Source organism: Temnothorax longispinosus, chromosome 1 (genome assembly GCF_030848805.1).
Source record: "Temnothorax longispinosus isolate EJ_2023e chromosome 1, Tlon_JGU_v1, whole genome shotgun sequence".
Lineage (NCBI taxonomy): Eukaryota > Metazoa > Arthropoda > Insecta > Hymenoptera > Formicidae > Temnothorax > Temnothorax longispinosus.
This window is the reverse complement of record NC_092358.1, coordinates 26,584,210-26,604,714: the sequence shown is the minus strand read 5'-3', so window position 1 is coordinate 26,604,714 and position 20,505 is coordinate 26,584,210. Positions and strand designations below refer to the sequence as shown.

At 44.0% G+C, this 20,505-nt stretch overlaps 3 protein-coding genes across 5 annotated transcripts in view; 1 reads left to right on the top strand and 2 right to left on the bottom strand.

The window, feature by feature from the left end:
• Sm (heterogeneous nuclear ribonucleoprotein L) overlaps window positions 1-5,516 on the bottom strand; it is a 150,235-nt gene extending 144,719 nt beyond the window's left edge. Inside the window, exon 1 of one of the 2 annotated variants that reach the window (XM_071793248.1) lies at window positions 5,083-5,516. In XM_071793248.1, the coding sequence (XP_071649349.1) occupies window positions 5,083-5,145 (63 nt within the window). In that variant the 5' untranslated portion in view covers window positions 5,146-5,516. The remainder of the gene's footprint in view (window positions 1-5,082) is intronic. The other variant, XM_071793238.1, reaches the window with a different exon arrangement.
• Window positions 5,517-5,980: 464 nt separating this feature from the next.
• LOC139810808 (methyltransferase-like protein 25B) lies at window positions 5,981-9,039 on the bottom strand. Of its 2 annotated transcripts, none has more exons than XM_071774701.1 (8): window positions 8,823-9,039; window positions 8,504-8,655; window positions 7,666-7,924; window positions 7,434-7,582; window positions 6,900-7,202; window positions 6,662-6,815; window positions 6,479-6,588; window positions 5,981-6,398 (listed from the first exon to the last, which is right to left on the bottom strand). In XM_071774701.1, the coding sequence occupies exons 1-8, from the start codon at window positions 9,018-9,020 to the stop codon at window positions 6,107-6,109; spliced, it is 1,617 nt and encodes a 538-aa protein (XP_071630802.1). In that variant the 5' UTR covers window positions 9,021-9,039; the 3' UTR covers window positions 5,981-6,106. The 2 variants fall into 2 exon arrangements, with proteins under 2 accessions (XP_071630802.1, XP_071630809.1); XM_071774708.1 differs by having other exon boundaries at window positions 8,504-8,613; window positions 8,823-9,038.
• Window positions 9,040-13,019: 3,980 nt separating this feature from the next.
• Window positions 13,020-19,975, top strand: LOC139821748 (uncharacterized). Its single transcript, XM_071793047.1, has 5 exons — window positions 13,020-13,697; window positions 13,774-14,244; window positions 15,512-18,657; window positions 19,243-19,417; window positions 19,542-19,975. Exons 2-4 carry the CDS (start codon window positions 14,227-14,229, stop codon window positions 19,409-19,411), a joined length of 3,333 nt encoding a protein of 1,110 aa, XP_071649148.1. The 5' UTR covers window positions 13,020-13,697; window positions 13,774-14,226; the 3' UTR covers window positions 19,412-19,417; window positions 19,542-19,975.
• The last annotated feature ends 530 nt before the right edge of the window (window positions 19,976-20,505 follow it).

The window sequence follows — 20,505 nt, the reverse complement described above, 5'->3', positions numbered from 1 at the left end:
GTATCGTATCGGATGATGAGGAATTTATCGGGCTGGCGTCACAATTTTGGGAAACAAAAATATTTTTGCTGCGCGAAAATAAATGTTTATGGAGCAAGATCAATATTTAAATGTAGACGCGCACCTCGATAAGAAAATTTGGAGACCGTGGAAAATGACTGTGGAGGGATCGAGAGGGCTCGTGTTTTCTTTTTCGGCAAATTATGCACACGATTACTCGTTCCGATAAATTATTCTTTCTATTTTTCGAAACTGCCTGATAAATTATTCAAGTAGGAATAATAATGGAATGTCAATCTATATGCCAAGCGGATTATATACTTGGAGCGATATCAGGCGGGATGAAATATTAATAAGCAGGGCAGGCAACGACACCGAGAGACGTATTCGTGCCCGTATTTCCGTACCGTCAACATTTGACAATAGAAAACCCGATTTAATTCGAGCGATCTCCAAGCCATTTTTAAACACGTTCAATACTTAGTTGTTTGTAACGATTATTATATCGCCGCGGTAGCGCGATATCATTAGACCGATAACGATTATATTCTCATTTCCACGTTTATGAAATGAGATCAGAAATGATACGTTCAGATTCATTAGAATTTTAACAGTAAAATATCTCGTCGAGCAAATCGTCAATTCATGATCAAAGCAAGAATGTAAACTCGGAATCTAGCCAAAATGAAAAAGAAAAACGCAATCGATCAGGCTTATTTTCTTTTTTTTTTTTTAGCACAATATAGAACTTTCTCTTCTGCCTAACAGTAATTCTTTTTTTTTTCCTTTTAAGTAGACCATAGAGTTAAAGGTGAGAATTCTAGTGACACGATGCGACTAGAAAGTCGCAAATCGATAAACCAATACGCGTGTAATGACACGTGGAGCGCTCAACTTATCAACAGATATGCGTATGCATGTAACGTAAGACGTTATACGTGTGCTATTAACCGCGTCTTCTCAGCGACTATCGATGGTAACGGTACCGAGAAAGATCGTGAGATAGTGACAATGACCTTGGCTGGCTGGCAATGTACCTGAAGCCATCGATTAACGCGATCGAGACATCGATCAATAATGCTGTATCCACTTATCCAGTTATGTCAGTGAACAATATATCCCCCGTCTACCGAATTGCATCTCAATCATTCTCGCGGATTCCCGAGATTCTCAGAGGAATGTCGATAAAACAAGACGAAATGATCACTGATTTAGCGGGAGTATAATTTTAGCAGGAGCAAGTCCTACTTGTGAACGAAAAATTTATTTAAAACATACTTTTTAAATTTAATATCGCTAGGATAAAAAACTAGGGATAAAGGTAAATTTTATCTTGGCGTTAATAACTCACTTAGGATTACAAAAAAAGTATAAAGTTTGTTTTTTATATAAAGTAACAAACGAGATTACAGAACAAATGCTTCATTGGAAGCGCCAAATAGACGAATAGTTTGCAAATCCTTATTGATCCCGCTGGGTACACAAGGAAGTTAGTAATCTAATACATTTATGCAAGTCCATAATCTTCCCTTGAATACCAACCCTACCGTTATGAAACCTTTATGTTTAAAGTTATATTATAGCTAGCTGTGTATTACCTTAAGCTTCCATAAGCGATCTAGTTTGTATATGTGTATATGCAATAAATAACAATATTCTGATTTACGATCCCTATATTGTCGCTTAGAGGTGCGTCTTCTTCAGAACGCAAACTATAAAAGAGGTTACAAGTTGTTTTATCGCAGGATTAAATGTTGAACGTTAATACGCGGTACGTAAAACAATTACGTAAAACATTTTATTATTCGAGAATCCTCCTCGATACTCCGGTTAGCCGAGCATTCATATCATGCCTTTAATCTCCCGCATGAAACGTACGATGGTATAATGTCTAAGTGCGTGGCGCAATTAAACCATCGCTCGATTTTTAAACGCACGATGATATCTCTCTATTTTTTCGCGTACGTATTACTATCTACGTTTGATCTGTAATACAACCGGTGTATGCACACTCGCTGTACCTGACGTAAAAGGTCTATCGACCTCGTGTGGCGGATAACAGCGCGAACGAGTCGATTCGCGCAACCGGATCGTGAACTCGATTCGATTATTACCGAGTACGACCAGACGAGCTGTTGCATTGACAACCGGACGCATTCGAAGCTCGTCGCGCTAAAGGGATGAATCCCAACAAGTTTCTGAATTGCGGGATAAAGAGAGAAAGAGCGCAGAAAAGACCAGCGATCGTGTACTTACATTGTCACGAGACAAAGATAAAGTTGCGAGAAGAGAACAGAAAACTGAAAACGTTCAGAAAGAGATTGATAGAGTACGCGAATTCCTCATGATTATCGGTTATCGACAGTACGAGAATTTTATCAGACGAAAATAAATGGGGCACCTCGCCGCACGGATTTCTCAAAAGTCAAGCTGATCGGCTTCACGAGGCAAAAGGTGGAGAAAATTGATAAAACTACAAATTAATTGTGCTAAAATTAAAAAATTTACAAAAAAAAAGTGGAGTTGAAATTCAGTTTGGCGCACGTACGCGTTTGGCCTCGTCGTCGATACGTCGCAATTATCTCGAGGAAACGTCCGTCGCGATGTTACGCATCACGCGCTGATAGTGCGTCTGAAATTATCGACCACGGAGCGCGCGCGCGAGCTTTGTTTTGCACGTGCATCGTCCTCGCGTTGCTCATCGTCGTTAGCGACAACGATAACGCGACCTGCCGACATCATCGAGCAGCGTCGCCTGGATAACAGATTACCGTCGCGATGCCAGCGTGCCTCGAATCACCGGTGGGGCTTTCGAGCTCATCGGTCAAAAGCGTGTCCAGAAGCTCGAACATTTTGGAGTCGGCGGCACGAGTGAATATAATTAACTTAATTGACACGTGAAATCAAAGCTGATGGCTCAAGCTGTAAGCTCGTAATTACGTCGCGCGATAAATACGCTCGACCAGATTCGAATTATTAATCCTCAAAGGCTAGCCATATATGGACCTATTCATTATTTTGAAAAAAGTGTATTTTTGCGCGCATCTTCAAAAATTGATGTTTCGGACCATTTATAATTAATTATTCACAATTTTTCTAATTCTATTATCTTCTTCAGTTTTTTTATTTCAATTTAAAATTACGTATTCAAAATTTTTCTAATTCTATTATTTTCTTCAGCTTTTTTTTACCTCAATTTAATTATAATTTTTTTAAATTTGGTTGATTAGACTCAGAGTTATACGCGATCAAAATTGCGAGGTCCATGTATCGCATAGTGTAAGCCTATATTAAAGCTTCGGACAACATAAATTTATGCGTTTTGAAACTAACAATTTTTGGGAGCTTCCACGAGGTAACCGAACAAGGAGCCGTTAAAGCGAACGTGAATTATTCTGTCCCGTTACCTACATAACGAAGTGGGGGAATAAACAAGGTGAACCGCGCTAATAAATATTTCACGTGATATCGAAATGCGAGTGCATGGGGAGCGAATGCAGCGAGTTAACAAACACCGGTATTATTAACTTTCCGATGCACTCGGCGAGAATAAACCTGGTCCTGTACATATGTATAATTTTATCATCTCTCTCGTGTACAATATACGGTACTTTAAAACTGACAATTGAGCGACGTAGAAACATAATTATATACATTTTAATATTATTTTGAATAATTCAAGAGTGTCGTGCGAGATTTAATACAATAATTTTATGATAAATTAGAAATTTTTCTCGATCAATTTGAAATCCATTTTTTCGATAAGAATTGACAGCTCTTTTTGCGTTTAATCCAAATGAATTGAAAACAAGATTTTGCTATTTGTTTACACATTTCAAGCAACTCAAATGAATTCAATAAGATTTTACTATTTGTTTACGCACTTGTAGCTCAATTATCGAACTGTTCATTGTTCTTCATCGTATTTTACTCACACGAGGTACGAAAATTTTCGGTTTTTTTTTAAGAAAAACTTGACTTTTAGAGTTCGTAAAAGAGAATTCATGAATAAAAGAATGTATGGCAAATCCGATGTGCTTTATGCGTATATGTATCTTTTAGATAAGAGGAAAATTGAATAGAGCGCACCGCGTTTGGCGTGCAGGAGTTGCTTTCTATTCTCCGATCGCGACTCTCGACAACAAAATTCTCCGGGCTTTCTATCAAGTTTATACACGAGATCGTTCCGTCGTAACCTTTTTCAGAGCGTTTTCTCTTCTCCATCGTAATATTCGTGCGATACGTAAAGTAATTAAAAAATTAGCGGTTGCATGCATTTGTTTATATCCAATTTACGCATGCTGTTCCAAATAATCGATCATTTCGACGACAATACCAGAATACTACAATTCGCGTCAAATGTAAAAAAAAAATGGAGAAATGATTTATTTCTTTACGGCGTTTAAAAATCGATCGATGTCATTTCCGGTTCAAAAGCGCGCAATCGACATGTCGGGATAACTTCCGGCGCGATTCTCACGCGAATGGAATCACCGCGAGTTTTAAACTCCGACCGACGGACATTTCACGCCAACCGGGCCCCCGCGTCTTTTGCAGCGGGGAGGAGGAGGAGAGGGAAGGAAGGAAGGAGGGATCGTGATACACTCGCGCTCGGCGGAGCGGCGATCGTCCGGCGAGAATCGCGTCGGATTGCTTCTTGGCTGTCGGCGGACGAACGCGTCCGATTACTTCGATTGTTATCGGGCGCGGGCGAGCGTGCCGGCGATGCAACGCGCTGCGCTGCGCGTCGCGGTGCAAATACGTTATGCCCGTACCGTGAAACCCGTATGTCGGGACCCGCGGATAAATGGCGCCCCGCGCGTCTCTACGAAAACTCGCCGTGCTCGGCGGCGCGCGGCGAGACACGCGCGCATCGCGCCGTGCCCCTCGCGGCCGCGATCATTACGCCGATAAATGGCGACGCGCTTCTTCCCCCTCGTCGTCGGCGCGGCGTCTTCTCTCGCTGCACTTCTCGCCGACGCGACGGCGGGCGAGAGAGAGCCGGAGCCCGGAGCCGGAGACCGACCGTCGGCGTCGCGGACGCGGCCGCGACGCGTGATAATAATTTGCGCGCGCACTCACCCTGTGTCCGGACTCCTCCAGCCGCTGCCTCTTGGAGTGCGGACCGTCTCCGTTGAATGCCATCCTCCGTTGTACACCGGGCGATGCGTTTGAAACGGAGCACTCGGCGCTGCACGACGACGACGGCGACGGCGACAGCGACAGGGACGACGACGACAACGACGACGACGGCGGCGGCGGCGATGACGGCGACAATGATGACGACGACGACGACGACGACACGAGCGTGTTATGTATACCGCTCGCGATACCTCTAACACCGTGCCGACGATCTCGTGTACGCGGACGGGGAAGGGGGGAGGAGGAGAAAATAATAATCGGTAGGACGCACGACGCGACGAGAACAGACAAACGCGCGAGAGCGGCTTAAAGGAAACTGGATCTCACCGGAGGAACGTCAACGCTTCGTGCGAACTCGCGACCGGCTACCGCGACGCGCTCTGCCGGTGGCGCCAAGGAACGCTTTGCGGCCTTTGCGTGGCCGCCGTTAAGCCACCGCTGGCGCGCCGCGAGTCTCGTCGAGGATCGCGCTCCGATTGGCCCGTCGTCTGGTCGCGGCAATGTGTCGCTCGCTTCTATTGGACGCGGCGAAGCCACTGAATTTTCATGAGAAGATGGGATTAATCGGAATGCGCGGTACCGCGCAAAATAGTATCAAACAAAGATGCACTGTTTACAGGGCTGCGTGTAATCTAAATTTATCGAATTTATAAGATATATTTAGTCAAAGTATGTTTAACTTTTCATATTTAGACTAGAATTCCTAGCGTCAACTGTGGTCATACAATTTTCAAAATGAGATGTTATTATAATCGTTAAATTTGAGCAAATAATCGCAGCCAAACATATTTCGAATCAATCTTATCTTTATTAAATTGCATGAAATTTTTTTTTTTTTTTAAATTTAACTCGTACAGAAGTATGAAAATAAGATATTTTATTTTAAAAATTAATATTCAATTTAATTAATTAATTTTCCTTGAAGTTTTATTTTAGTAAGAGGTATAAAAAGATACAGACATAATCAACAGGGCGATTGTTCGACATTTTTCATGGAAAACAATAAAAAATTTCGAGGAGACAATCTGGGGTCGAAAATAGGCTTCAATACGGGAAATAAATCATTTTCGGATAAATACAGGAACCTGTCCAACAACACTACGGTTTCCACCAACGGTGCCAACATTGTGCGCAACGCTCCGAATATCACAATCTGCCGCCACTGATTCAGATACGATTTTATCTGCGGATTTTGAAAGTCTGAATCTTCAGGCCGGAGATTCGGCTCGAAGTCAGCGGTCGCGGCCGTGCAGTATCTGAAAAAGATAAGCGCGTTCAATCATCATCGCTATAATGACACGTAAAATCTCGATTATCGTAACCAATTTTACTCAACTGTTCAAACGTAACGGGTCTCGTCACTTTAACGTTCCTCACTTGAGTGTGACGTAGCTGGCTGTTTCGTTTTATCAAAATAGTTTCTAGAGCGGCTCTGTAAGCGTGCACCTGAAAAAAAATGTACAAATTTGATAATACAACGATAATATAACTTATACCGCTTCCAGTATACGACACTAACTATTAGATCCTCGTAGTTCCCAGTCTTCAGCTTATCGCGGTAGCTCTCGATAGCATGGCACGCCACTTCCAACGCTGTATAGGATAATTTGCGTTTTCCAAATGACGACAGATATTTACTGAGTGGATATCCATTTGGAATATTCGCCGGACTTCTAAATGCATTACGTCATTTATATAATTAATACAACCGTAATTTCATAAGTATAATATATATGTTTTATGCCTCGCGGACGTACTCCAATGTCAGCTTCATGTAACAGCACCCCACGATGCAAATAAATCTTGCCTCGCTCTGAGACGCGTAAAATTTCAGTAGCGTGGCCGCGAGATCTCCACACGGATGCAGGCCGACAATGCCAAACCTCGATTTCTTCTCACCCGAATTAAAGTTGTGGGAGAAAATTCTTCGTATGTCCCTGATCGTCGCTGACCGATCAGAGTTGATATTTTCCAGCTTGATCGATACGTGTTGCGGCGTATTTACTGGCAAGTCAGGCAAATGTTTAGACAGGGTCATTAACAATTCGTTATCCCATTTCCTGCAATTAAAAACCTGTCACGCGAATGATAATGAAAGGAACGATGAAATTACCACCCAGGTAGCGGAGTGACATCAAATGACGTGTTAATAACATCTCTAACGTCAACAATACATCGTCGAGACGTGTTTAAACGTCATCCTGCTAGCTGAGTAGTAATACACCGAGATTGCTTAGAGTTTAGAGCAAGAGAAAAAATGGAGAGGTCGATATGATGTAACGTCGGACTACCTGGCTTGTTGTGACAGTAATGCGTCTTGTTCAATACACGTTACGTTTAGGCCGTATTTAAACGCTAAGGATCGGGCTAAATGACCCACGCCTGCTCCAACATCTACAATGCACTTGGCATTGGACTCTCGCGCACAGTCCGCGCATATCTGTGCAAAGATAAATTCTTACAGGGCCTATAAACATTTCGCCTCTAATCTAAAGCGATGATACTTCGTGAATGCGGCTGTACCCGCGCTATTTGCTGTATCTCGTGTCGTTTCTTTATTTTAACGTGTTTCAGAAAGAGATTGTTGTGCTTGCTCAAAGCTGCTGGTGTATCGCTTAATCCCTTATTTTTATTTTCCAGGACAGAATTTTCCGAGCTGCACTCGAACTTTTTCCCTCCGTCGCATCGCCAGGCGCTCTCGTCATTTCGATGATCTCTGTTTAGTTGTAAATTCCTCGCAACTTGTCGAAGCGCGAGCAGTGACAATGGCCATGCGCGTGAGCTGCAAAACGAATTGCATTGTCAAATTACAGGCAGACAAATTTATTTCTCACCGCAGAGGCTCGCGTTCGAATTTGAAATGTATTTGCGTCAAGCTCGAGCCTCGATGGTGACTTCGATCAAATTCCGATTAACTCAATCGACAGCAAATCGGGATTTATAGCGAAATTGTTAACTACATAATTCTCCTAGTGAAAATATTTCTCATTTTCTCATAATTTTTTTTAAGAATTTCTTAATTTTGAATTCATAAAAAATTTTGAAAAAAAATATGTCAAATCTCAGACACTTTCAAAAATAATTGGATAAAGATTTTCGGAATATTTCATCTATTTCATTATCTGTATAAGTATGAAAATTTCTGATAAATTTTCACGCGAATTTTCTCATATTTATTCAGATTTCTACGGAAAGATGTACTAAAATAAAAATCTGAAATATTTCATTATTATTTTGTCTGAGTCTTTCTGAAAAATGTTCCAATTTTTATTGTTTAGTGAAAAAAAAAAATAGATTAGGAGCAATTAATTCATTCGAAGTCACTCGCGCTTGCCGACCGAGGTGAAGATGACGCGCTTACCACGAGATGTCGCCAGCTAACCACTCGCCGAATTCGTCGGGCGACACGGTTTGCAGCGTGCTCCTCCAGCTGCTCGGCAATTTCTCCCACAGTCGCTCTTGGAAGAAATCCTGCAATGCGATTCGCCGGATTTCGAGGTCGATTTCGTTGTTCTCGAGAAAAATAAAGTGAAAGATGACAGACGAGGAACATGTGAAATGTGTATCGGGGTACATTTACGCGACGACATATATGCGAATTAGGTTCGAAGGAGGGGAACGGAGAAAGAAGCTCGGAATGCCCGTGCGACGCCAAAGTATATCTTCGTTAAATTACATACCACGACGTACGAGTCTAACAACCAGCCGTACGTGTCTAGGACGTTGAAGATTCTCTCGAGTGTTACGCGAGCCTTCGAGCAGGTTCTGCATGTGCACGTAACCACGGGGGCGGCCATTGTTGTGCCGTGACGGACGAACAGTTCGTATCGCTCCCCGACACGCTGATCGGGCGATAAGATGTACCTTTCCCTTCCCATTAGTGCCCGGTCTGCAATAGGTGTTTTAAGCCCTAAGTCTTAAGAAATTGCTCAATCACAGTTGAATTTGAGGAGAACAATTGACTGTGATTGGTCAATTTCTTAGGGCTTAGGGCTTAAAACACCTATTGTAGACCGGGACTTATTAAATTTACGAACCAAGTATGCAAATTTATCTCTCCTTGCGTTATTTATTTACCTATCTAAGCTAACGACGCTCCTTTACGTCATTAAATCCATATTATTAAAAATATTAATGTTACATTGTATATTGTTATTAATGTCACGGTATTTGACATTGTTTATTCAAATCATAATATTTTTAGCACGTACACCCAGCTTGATTCGTCAGCCCTTTTTACCTCCTTCGATTTTAATTTTTCAAACTTGATCTATTATTATTTTTAATAATATAAACTTCCTGTTTATGTTGCGTTCCTTAGCTACATATATTGCGTACAGGTATTTTCTTTTTTTATCATTATCTTTTTCTATTATTATCGGAAATTATATTAGAAAGTCACGCGTTGCGCGCCGCGCGCGCGCGTTCTCGCACGCATACGCGTGATAGCCTATTTATCGCGCGCGAAATGGAAAGTGTAGCACGTGTACGCGAATTTTGTGCGTTACGGTATTTATAAATTCTCGTAAACGCAGGAATATTTCTCGCGATTTATTTTAATTTCGTAAAAGTAAGGGAGCAAATGGGCTTTCGGCGATTTGCCGCGGGGCCGAGAGATAGGCCGCGGGTCTTCGCCGACACACGCACGTCAGTGGCGGCACGAGTGATTTAGCCGAGGAGAAAGTTAATGCTTATTATTCTTCACGCTTCTTTATGATTTATCAAATTGACCGTGATAACGCCGCGGCGCTCGGAAAAACTGCCGTCCGACATTTTTTAATCGATTGGAGAGGATAATGGAGATCGAGCGATTTTCTTTCCCTTTTTCCGGCATGGGCTCGCGCGCCGATCGCGAAGTGTGAGGAATCCGCTGGACCTGAAATAGAAAGTGCATCGGGCGTAACATCAATTACAGACAATTTTTCGTCCGATACCGGCCCCGCAGTGTGTAATTATATAACGCAGTTATGCATTTTCCGCTTGTACAGTCGATAGCCGCGAATAGCCGCGGAGAGTGCCTCTCTCCTCGACGCCAACGCCGACGGATGGTAGACGCGCGGCGTTTTAAACTCCAATTAAAAAAAAAAGCATAACGTTTATCGTTCCGTAAATCTCTCTGGAAATAAAAGTCACCGCGTAACTTTTATGAGCGCATCACATCGCGTGTCAGTTTCGCTCGGCCTCCGTTCTTTAATTAGTTGTAAGACTCGGATTAACGCCTATGGCGCGCAACACCCTTGTAGCTTATGAAATATTTTTCTCACGTTGAAAAACACGAGTGAGAATTTTCCACCTTATGAATTTAGGTCACTGCAGGCGAGCAGTTCGATCCACACATTTGATAATCGGCTTACCGCGCAAATGATATACGTGATATCAGAATTAAAAGGCGAGAGAAAAGATAAAAGAAAATCAGAAAGAAAATAATTGAATCACAACACAAAATTGTCAAGAAGATTAATCTATAATCTCGCCATTGTTTGTAAAACTAACTTTATCTTTTTCTCTTCCTCTAAAATCCGCTCTGAAATTTTTGAAAAAAATATATAAAGTAATTTTAATATTTTACACCAACAATATTCTAATTATAAAAAACTAAACGAACGCGGGAATATAAAGATGTAATTGAGAAATATTCTAAAGCTATTTATTTATTAATATAATCTAATTTTGCTTTCTCCATTATTTTTAAAACTGATTTCATCTTTTTCTTTTCCTCCAAAATCCGCTCTGAAATTTTTAGAGAAAAAAAATAGCGTTAACATAAACTGACTTTAATATTTTGAATCAACAATATTCTAATTATAAGAAAGATAAACGAACGCGGGAATATATAAATATAATTAAGATATATATCCTGAAGCTATTTATTTATTAACTTCTAACCGTGACTTGAATTCTATAAATTTTCATAATTTGATTGTTATCCCTGTCTATAAAACGCGCGAGGTTCCTGAATAAAAAGCGAGCGTGAGAAAGGTCTCGATCATCAACCGAGGATGGATATAACGACGCTCGGCAAGGTCCTATAAAAATGTCGCATTGAATGCAGAGTCGCACCTAGACGATGAGAACCCGTTTGCAGGCTTTGTTTATTAATTATAAGAGCGAGCGCTATTCCCGCGGCGTCCCACTTTACAGCACTTTCACTCTTCAACAGTTACGTTATTGCTCATGAGCCGACTGCTCTCGAAGAGCCTCGTATATCGTTAGCGCTCATATAAGAGGATCGCATGGCAAAACCCGCAAAACCTTCGTACTTTCGTGAGAACTGGGAGAATCAAATTCGCAATCGTTTGCCATCGCTGTTACGGGGATCGGTCTCGCAATCGCGCGGTGATCTCGCGACACACGTCGGCTCTGCGGTTGCGAGGGAGTTTCCACGCTCCTCGTGCATGAATAGGCTCGATAGCAGATGTAATAACCGTGTAACATAACGCGTGTGTAACACGTAAGATGTATATTATACGATGATAAAGCGTCCCTCAATTTCTGCAATAGTTGATCTCGAATTAAAAATTGATTTAATTAAAGATAATCGCGATGGTCGTATTGTAGACCGATTAGAAAGTGTCGTTTTTACACGAAACATACCAAGCAGACATTTAGTACTTGTTGTACAACATTTCCTGCGATTATCAGCGACAGGATGTGGACTGTTGGTAACGCGAGCTAAATGTTAGAATGAAACATAGTCGTGTTATTTTAATTACATTTACTTTGAATAGGAAATGAGAAACTCGAAAACGGCGAGGTCTTGCTTTTCAATCTTGCTTCACTCCGAATATCTTCCCCTTCGGCGGAGATTTAAATTTTACGATTGAACCTTGAAATTATTTCATATCGGTAATTAAGTAATTAACTTCATAATGAAAGGAAAGTTACGCGACAATGTACATTTGTCACGATGCCGAAAGCGAGAGAGAGAGAGAGAGAGCTTCCTCGGAAAACACCGCGAGTCGACCGAGTAAACAGATTAGAAATAGTTAAGATACCGTGTCATCTGCGCAGTGCCGCGGAAAAGTGATGAATCGTTCTCGCGTGCGAAATTATACACGCTTAGGACATCCAAGAACGATATCGTTTCCCGGCGAAACGGCGATAAGTCAGCGTGAAATATCGCCCTGACTCGCGGATCACTGACCCTCCCGGACGGACAGATGGATCCTGTATTCATCATCTTCGAGCCCACCGGCTGCTATTCGGATCCTCTTACGCCAACGTATAAGTGAAAGTTTCGCAAGTAGGACGCGCGACGTCCAGTCTCGATCGCCCGGAGACTCGAATTGTCGATGCCGGACATTGGCTAGTGCCGAAATTAATGAGTACATATATTAAGAAATACTAAAAAAAAAAAAAAATATATCTAGCTCCCATCACGGATTCTCTCACGACTTTCGAAATTACATGACTCGCCCGTCGTCAGTTTCTGGCGTAACGGCAAATCTTAATTTCTTTTTCTCCGAACGATTTGACTTCTCTTTAAGAGGCTTAGAAATTATATTCGATAGAAAATCATCGCTTTTGATGATCTGGTCGATCTGGAACGAGGCAGATTGCGCAAATGCGAAGACGTCTGCAAAACATCGCCGGGCACTTTTGCAACTGGGGAGAGGTCTAGCGGGTCATCTCGTTCAATTGCTCTACTGAATCTGCACCTTTCGTAACAACGAACATGACTTATATACAATCTCCTGTGTGATTTCTTGCGAGTGAATTATCTCACACCTGTGGCAACTTCGACATCGTGCTCGGAAAAATGTTCCATGCAATTTATCAAATCAGAATCATCCGTCATACGTTGATGTAAGAGGATCTGAATAACTTCTTGCGCTATGCGAAATCTCTTCTATAAAAGAGATTAGAAAGAGATAAGTTTCTGTGCGAAATGTTTAAAATATTTATAAAGAAACAACGTCTTATACATGCATTTTTTAAAGTATAATCGTTCATATATGAAAGTTTTTAAAATACATTTTGAAAGTCCACGCAAAAAAAGAAGATTGATCGCGTTATTAATCTTTGTCAATCCACTATCGCGCACTCTATGTGTAGAATATATTTTATAACATTAGGAAAAAAAATGTCTTTGCACTTCTGCGAAATCAACATTGCATCGTTTTCGGAGAATTCGTTTACAGCAACTTGCACTCTCACGAATGTACACTGCTGTGCACATTCATGAAAGTCGACGCGACTATTATTCCAAGAGAAATAAGGTTTGCATTAAAGTCGGAGCCTAGAAATGCTAATGATATTATAATTGCAACCGCCTCAATTATATCTGTCTATCAAGATGATCATTCGTGGGCAAGAGTGTCCAGTTCAAATAATCATCGTGCGATTTGCAGCGACATCCGAATCGACCGACATATCCTGTCTCGTGGACAAGGATTACCGAACAGATCGGAAACGATCACTTGTCTCGAGGAAGTCGTAGCTTAGCGAAGCTTAGCACTGTGGCGAAAGTAATCCGCCTCCACTCCCCTTCAGGTAACATTAAGATCCATCACGCTCTTTCACCGAATAGCTTCTCGTTGAGAAGAGGAGGAAAGGTGAGTTTCGGTTTCGATGGACCTTGGAGGTCGCGGAAAAGTGAGGACGCGCTTAGTATAATCATCCCCTCTACAGGTGATCGCATGGTCGGGCGGATTTGAAGAAAGTTATCGTGTGTGCGAAGAAGATATACATTCCACGGCGCTCATCTTCTCTTTCTTTTCTTTCCCCCCCTACCATCTCCATCTACGTATGCGTCCACGTGTACGACGGACACCGAACACCAACGAATGTCGAGGGGCCCCTCGGAGAAAGGTGCTGCTCCACCGTCTTCGATATTAGAGAGGAGCTTCTTGAAGAGCGGTGGCCGTCGGTGGTGGTGGCATCGAGTAGGGAGAAACGGGCCCCTGGGCCCCGATCTGTCCTCAGTTCACATGCGAGGTTCCGCTCGGTATCGTTCAGCCAAGAAACGTCCGATCGTCTCGAGCGGTGTCATGTCGCGAGTCAGCCGCCTCTAACGCGAGAAATCGGCCGGCGAGAAGTGTGTGAATCTCTCCACGAGGAAGAGCCCGAAGAACGATCGCAGCGATGCGGTTCGCCAAGCTGGTAATTATAACGGGGCGCGTCCGCGAGGAGGGCGGATGGACCGCTTAGACGGAGGCGCTTGTACTTTCATTGTAATAAGCATGTCGCTCGCGGTGCTATCATTTGTAATCAGCGAGCGTATCGACTCTCACGCACCGGGGAAAGTCCTTTAATAAATCGTGGCAGACGCGACCGGCAACGATACGGCCGTTAATCGTCCCGCGGAGATCGATGCCCGTTTAATCGCGGCGTCCCATCGTCTGGGAGCTCGCTTTTCTCTCGGGCAGCCTTTACGACGCTCGAGGCGGGTTTGCCTCACGTAAAAGAGGCACTCGGGGCCTCATTCGAATATGCTAACCCAGCACCGAGAGAGGCACCGAATTCTCGAGGTGAAACGCGACGCCGTGCCGGTCTTAAACTTTGATTCTCTTTCTCTTTCTCCTTCACCCACTTCTTCGTGGACTTTAAAGGATCAATCGAGTACACTAGGGCATGTTTTATTATAGTGCATTTTTAGAATTATAGAAAAAAATAGCGATAAAATTTCAATAAAGATAAGTCATGATTTGTTATATAATACAGTAATTTTGAAATATGCTTTTAATACAGGAATATCGAATTATTAGATTAAAAAATTATTATCTATATTAGAATGAAAAATTCATTTTAACGATGGTTAAAATATGAGAAAGAACACCATTTTTAATTTTGTTTGATAAAAATTATATTATTTATTTAAAGTTATTACGTATTATTGTAATCACAAGACAAAAGACCGTAGAACACGCGGAAGCTCGCCATCGCCCGGTAGTGGAAGTTTTGGAACCGAGCGATTTCAGAGAAACGAGAAACATCCGATACGTTGCAAGTCGATCTCACCATATCGAGAGCACGGTCACAACTGGGAATCGCTTATCAGGCTAACTGTTCCTCGATTCTCGCTAGCATACCAATCGATTCGAAGCCCGTTAAGGCTTTCGATGAGTTTTCTGGTTATTAAACGGGTTACTCGGTTATCAGAGCGCGTTAAGTCCCCCTTCATAAATTTACATTATCACCTTATATGCTAATCAGCTTGAAACGTTGGTACCATCAATCAATTAGAAAACGATACGTACGCTATTTCCCAGAAAGTTGAATTATTGCCAGAAAGATTAAGACTTTACCAGAGTTTGAAAAAAAATTACAAATTTTAAAATAAACATTGGTTTTATTAGACTAACAATATTTCATCATCGCGATATAAAAAGATGTTGTGTCAACGTGCCGATCCCTTCTTCTTTTTCAGAGACTTCTCGCGGCGACGCTCCTCGTCGTCGCGACCGTCGCCAAAGAGGAGAGCCCGTCATCGAAGAACCGTGACAAACGTCAGCAGCTCGCCTTCCTGCGGAAGGGTGGTCGCCTGCCGCCGTATGCGGTACAGATGGAACCGATAGTGCAATATTCTCAGAGAGATCCTTTGTACAATCCCTTGGCGAGCCCGAAGAACGACGATTTGTATGAAGAGAACCCGTCGAGCTACTATCCAACGGAACCCGAACCGATCATCGAGATCATTATCAAAGAATCCAATGAATCTCTTCCGACTCCGGTGCCGCCACCGCTTCCTTCTCAACCGCGACCCACCAAGGAACCTATCCAGGTCTTCTACGTAAAATATGAGAAGAAAAAGGGCTACGGGGACAAAACCCGCGTCGTTTACGATCCGCCGATTCCCGCGCTGACGCCGGTGGAGGAGCACGAGGAAATTAAGCCGGAAAATTCGGCACCGTACGGGGAGGAGCCGACGTACACGGTGACGCCGGCACCGCCTTCAGAACCGTCGACGACCTTACGCGCCATTATTCGACCCGACAGCGAGGTATACCATTCCGGCAGCAGTGGCATCCGCGTGACCTTCGGCACCGAGCAAGTGCCGCCCAACAGTCACAGCAAGCGCAGCGACCTGGAGACGCCTGGTAGTAGCACCCAACCGCACGTCAGCAAGCCGACGACGTCGCCGGGAGCGCCGAAGAGACAGCACGGCCCTTACCAGCCGTTGCAGCCCCCGCAACCCCCACGAGTGCCACCCGCGTTCTCACAGCAGCGCATTATCAACTCGTTCCCACCGCAATCGCAGGCAACGACGTTCTTGCAACAGCAGCAGCAGCAGCAACCGCCGCCACCGCCGCATCATCATCAGTCGTTTCCACCTCAGCAATCCTTGAGGAACCCGCCACCGCCACCGCCACCGCTACCGCCATCGAGACCATTGCAGCGGCACCCTATAACAATTCAAGGTCTCCCGGAAGTGCAGCAACGTACGACGTTCAACAGTTTCGGTCCGCCGCCGCATCACGTTAATATTAATCACCCGCAGCAACCGGGATTCCCGCCCGCGTTATCGGTATCGCATCAGAGCGTTCACGTGCAGAATCGACCATTGTCGTTGCAGCAGAATAACTTCGCGGAACCACCTCAATCATTACCGGTCAAACCTAGCGGCTTCAATTCGGAGCCGCCGCAGCAACCGTTATCCAGACCGAATAATTTCAATGCGGAACTTCCGCCGCAATCGCTACCTCCGTTTAAGCAGCAGGAACTGGAAAAGCAACGTTATCACGAGCAACGACGACAGCAAGACCTGTTGAAGCAACGGGAACATCAACGACAGCACGAGCAGCAGCGATATCAGGAACATCAGCGATTCCTGGAGCAACAGAGACAGGTCGAGCAACAGAGATTGTTGGAGCAGCAGAGACAGCAGGAACATCAGAGGCAACAAGAGCACCAGAGACTTCAAGAGCAACAGCGACTACAGGAGCAACAACGTTTGCAAGAACAACATCGGTTGCAGGATCAGCAGCGATTGCAGGATTTGCAGCGCTTGCAGGAACAACGCAGGCGGAAGCAAGAGCAGGAGCTGAAACTGTTTCAGGAACAGCAACGGTATCGCACGCAGCTTAAGTATAACCAGGCGCAGCTTCAGCAGCAGCCGCAATTGCAACCGCAATTACAGCAACAATTGCAGCCACAATTACCGCCGCAATTATCGCCTCAACGACCGGCGGGTGAAATTTTCAAGGCCGTACCGAAGCTGGAACAGCATTACGCGATCCGAGAAAATCCTCTTCATCCCGGCCCGTTCCCGCCAAATCCTGCTGTAGTGCAACCAACGGCATTTCCCGAATTCTCCCAGAACCAGTTCGTATCCGCGCAACCGTTCAACGCTCTTCGCGATTCCCAGCAGCTCGCTGGGAATCCAACAAATCATTTTATCTCCGGTGACAGTCTACCGCAACAATTAAACACTCAACAATTAAACCAGCAATTAAACACGAAGCATCAGTCTCATCAGAGTAGTCAGCAGAGTTTCTTCTCACAGAATCCTCCGACATCGCAACAACGACCGCAAACCACTTTCTCTCAGCAGCAATCGATATGGGGCCGGCCGTTATTCCAAAACAATCCCGCGCAGAAGATCTACGCGACGCCGGTTAGCCCCTCCGAAGAGTTTAACTCACCGTCGACCGCTAGAACACTCTTACCGACGACCACGGCCTCGACTACTACGACCAGGACTACAACGACTACCGAGGCGCCAACCACGACGACGCTCTCGCCAAATAAGGCGGCCAAGATCAAGGAGAACATTGCGAATCTGCCGGACGAGGTGCCGGACGACATCAGGGAGCAGCTGCTGAGTTCCGGTATTTTGGGCAACGCCGATATCCAGATCCTCGATTACGACAAGATCGGTGACATACCGATCGAGAAACTGCCGCCGGAAGCCCTGGCGAATTTCTACGGCGCCGGAGGCGGAGCGGCGATTGCCGCCGGCAGCGAGCCCGTACCAGCGATCGCCAAAAGGCCGTCGACGAAGACGACGCAGAAGAAGGCGACGAACCTGATCCCCGTCGTTGATACCAACGTCGGCGACAGCTCGACCAAGTTCGAACAGGCTACCTTACGGCCTGGCGGCGTGGAGATGAAAGTAGTACGCTTCGATCCGAATACGGAGCAAGGCCGAGCCGTGGCGGAGCAGCATATACGGGACGACGCGACCCGGCTCGAGCCGGTGACCGTGGGAGCGCGCGGGGACGATGCCGCCGCGCAGTACAATCGTTATCTGCCGCTTAAAGTGAGCGGCACGTCCTTCCCGATACCGGACGTGCCGGAGCTCAACGGCCGTAGGATCTCGAGCGTCGTGGTGCTGGCACCCGTCGACTACGACTTTCCCGGCGAGGAGAGGGAAATCGCGGCGGCGGCGGCGTCGTCGGAGTCGCAGCGACGCGGCAGGAAGGCCGGCGGCGACGCGCAGCCGGTCAGGTTTCTCGCCGGCGACACCCTCAAGCAGCTCGTGAAGAAGCCCACCGCGGAGAACTACAAGAAGTGGCTCGAACAGGAGAGCCGCACCGAGCCGCAGAGGCAGTCCGTCGTCCTCCTCGTGACCATGTAAGTATTCGATTATGCGCGATGCGTGCATGCGTGATAAGATTGTCGTGGTTCATTTTCTCTTAACGCTCCAGGCACCTTTAGACATTTAACTTCTCTGGTACCGCTTTCTAAAAAATCAACACGTTACATCACCGCGTGTCTACATCCAAGATGTAGTCGATAATATAGCGTAAATTTGTTAGATTTAGGTACCATTTTCAAACTACAAATAATTATCAAATATTATTGATTAAATAAAATTATCTATATTCTTTTATTCTTTTAGCGTACGATTGAAATCTGATAACTATTTAAATCTATCTTTTGCAATTTTAACTTTTAACATATTCCAAATTTATAGTCTCACAGCAATGATTATCGTTTATAATTTTATTTCTCCATTTTCACGTTATATATATCGATCGACCAAAATTGGATAGAATGATATATCATCATAATAATGACTTGCTCCATTAACTTTTTAACATTCTAATGTCACCGTATTACAATCGACGGTTCGTCCGTGTCGCGCGCGAATCCACTTGAAAGTCGAGGAATTCGCGAGGCTACGCGCTTTCACTCGGATTTATTGCGATGTTTTAGGCCGAGAGACGGTGATGGTCAGGGTGACAAGGAAATCTTCATGTACGACGTGACCTCTGGATCCGTTAGCAAGCTGGCCGGCGATCTCTCGACGGCCTTCGTGGACGCCGCCGAGAGCAACTCCGACGGCACCGACTCCATCGACGACTCTACCTTCTCGACGTATTAACTTATTGTTAGTCTCGTAAAAAGGCTTTCTCCAAAATCTTCAAAGATGTTTAATCTACGGTCAATATTTCTTTTTCGAGGGTCTCTACAACACGCAGTAATATATATTCAAGATTTTACCTTTATTGCAGATTAAAAAAAACAAAAATTCTTTGCATTGCGGTATAACATACTTCTCCAGTGGCTTTGACTAAATCGAGTTTAACTTTTTCGTTTCACGACGGAGGGAAAGAGGATTGGATGCTTGGATTTGTATGCTGGCTATGCGATAATGAATGTCAATGTTAAACGCTGATGATTAAACGCTCTGATGGAAAAACAGTATATGAAAACGACGGATTTTCACGAGATCGCGTGACGCACGATCCTTTATGCGATTTGGGGCGAAAATGGGGGAAAGAAGATAAAAATTTCGGAATAAGGGCGGATGATCGCAGCGTGACAAATTACTTCGAGTATCCTTGTAGATATCTTAACTATGTATTATTATGTACATACATATATAAGAATAATTTTGTACTTTTTTATACGAAATAAATCGCAGTCTTTTTATGTTTGCACGATGCATTTCATGTATGCGGAAGCTTCCGCGTGGAAGCTAAAAATTAAAAATACATCATATATTATAATATTTATTATTATATAATAAGTTATTATAATATCAAAATTATATTAAAACCTTCGCGGGAATCTTACACTTTTAAATAATGATTTAAAAATTTTTTTAAAGCAACTTTTAAATAATAAAGGGAAAAATTCGCAAAACATTTAGTAATGTGAAAGAAAAACACATCGTGAAATATTTAACAAAATAATGAAAGAAAGAATAGTATTGGTCAATACTGCTAACTTTAACCGTCGGTTAGCTAACCGTGGTTGGTGAAATTGGCCCTTACATTACAAGAAAATTCGGCAATAACTCGTGTCGCTATCAGTCGCGATGCTCGTGATTGCTGGTGATTGCCCGTTGTGTACATACCTACATACACGTGACTCGGCACTCGGCTCACGTGACTACGTGCTTGCCGCGTTCAGCAGACACAACTGTTGAGTTCGTCTTATCAACACTCTGCGTTGATTGGTTGGTTCTAAAAG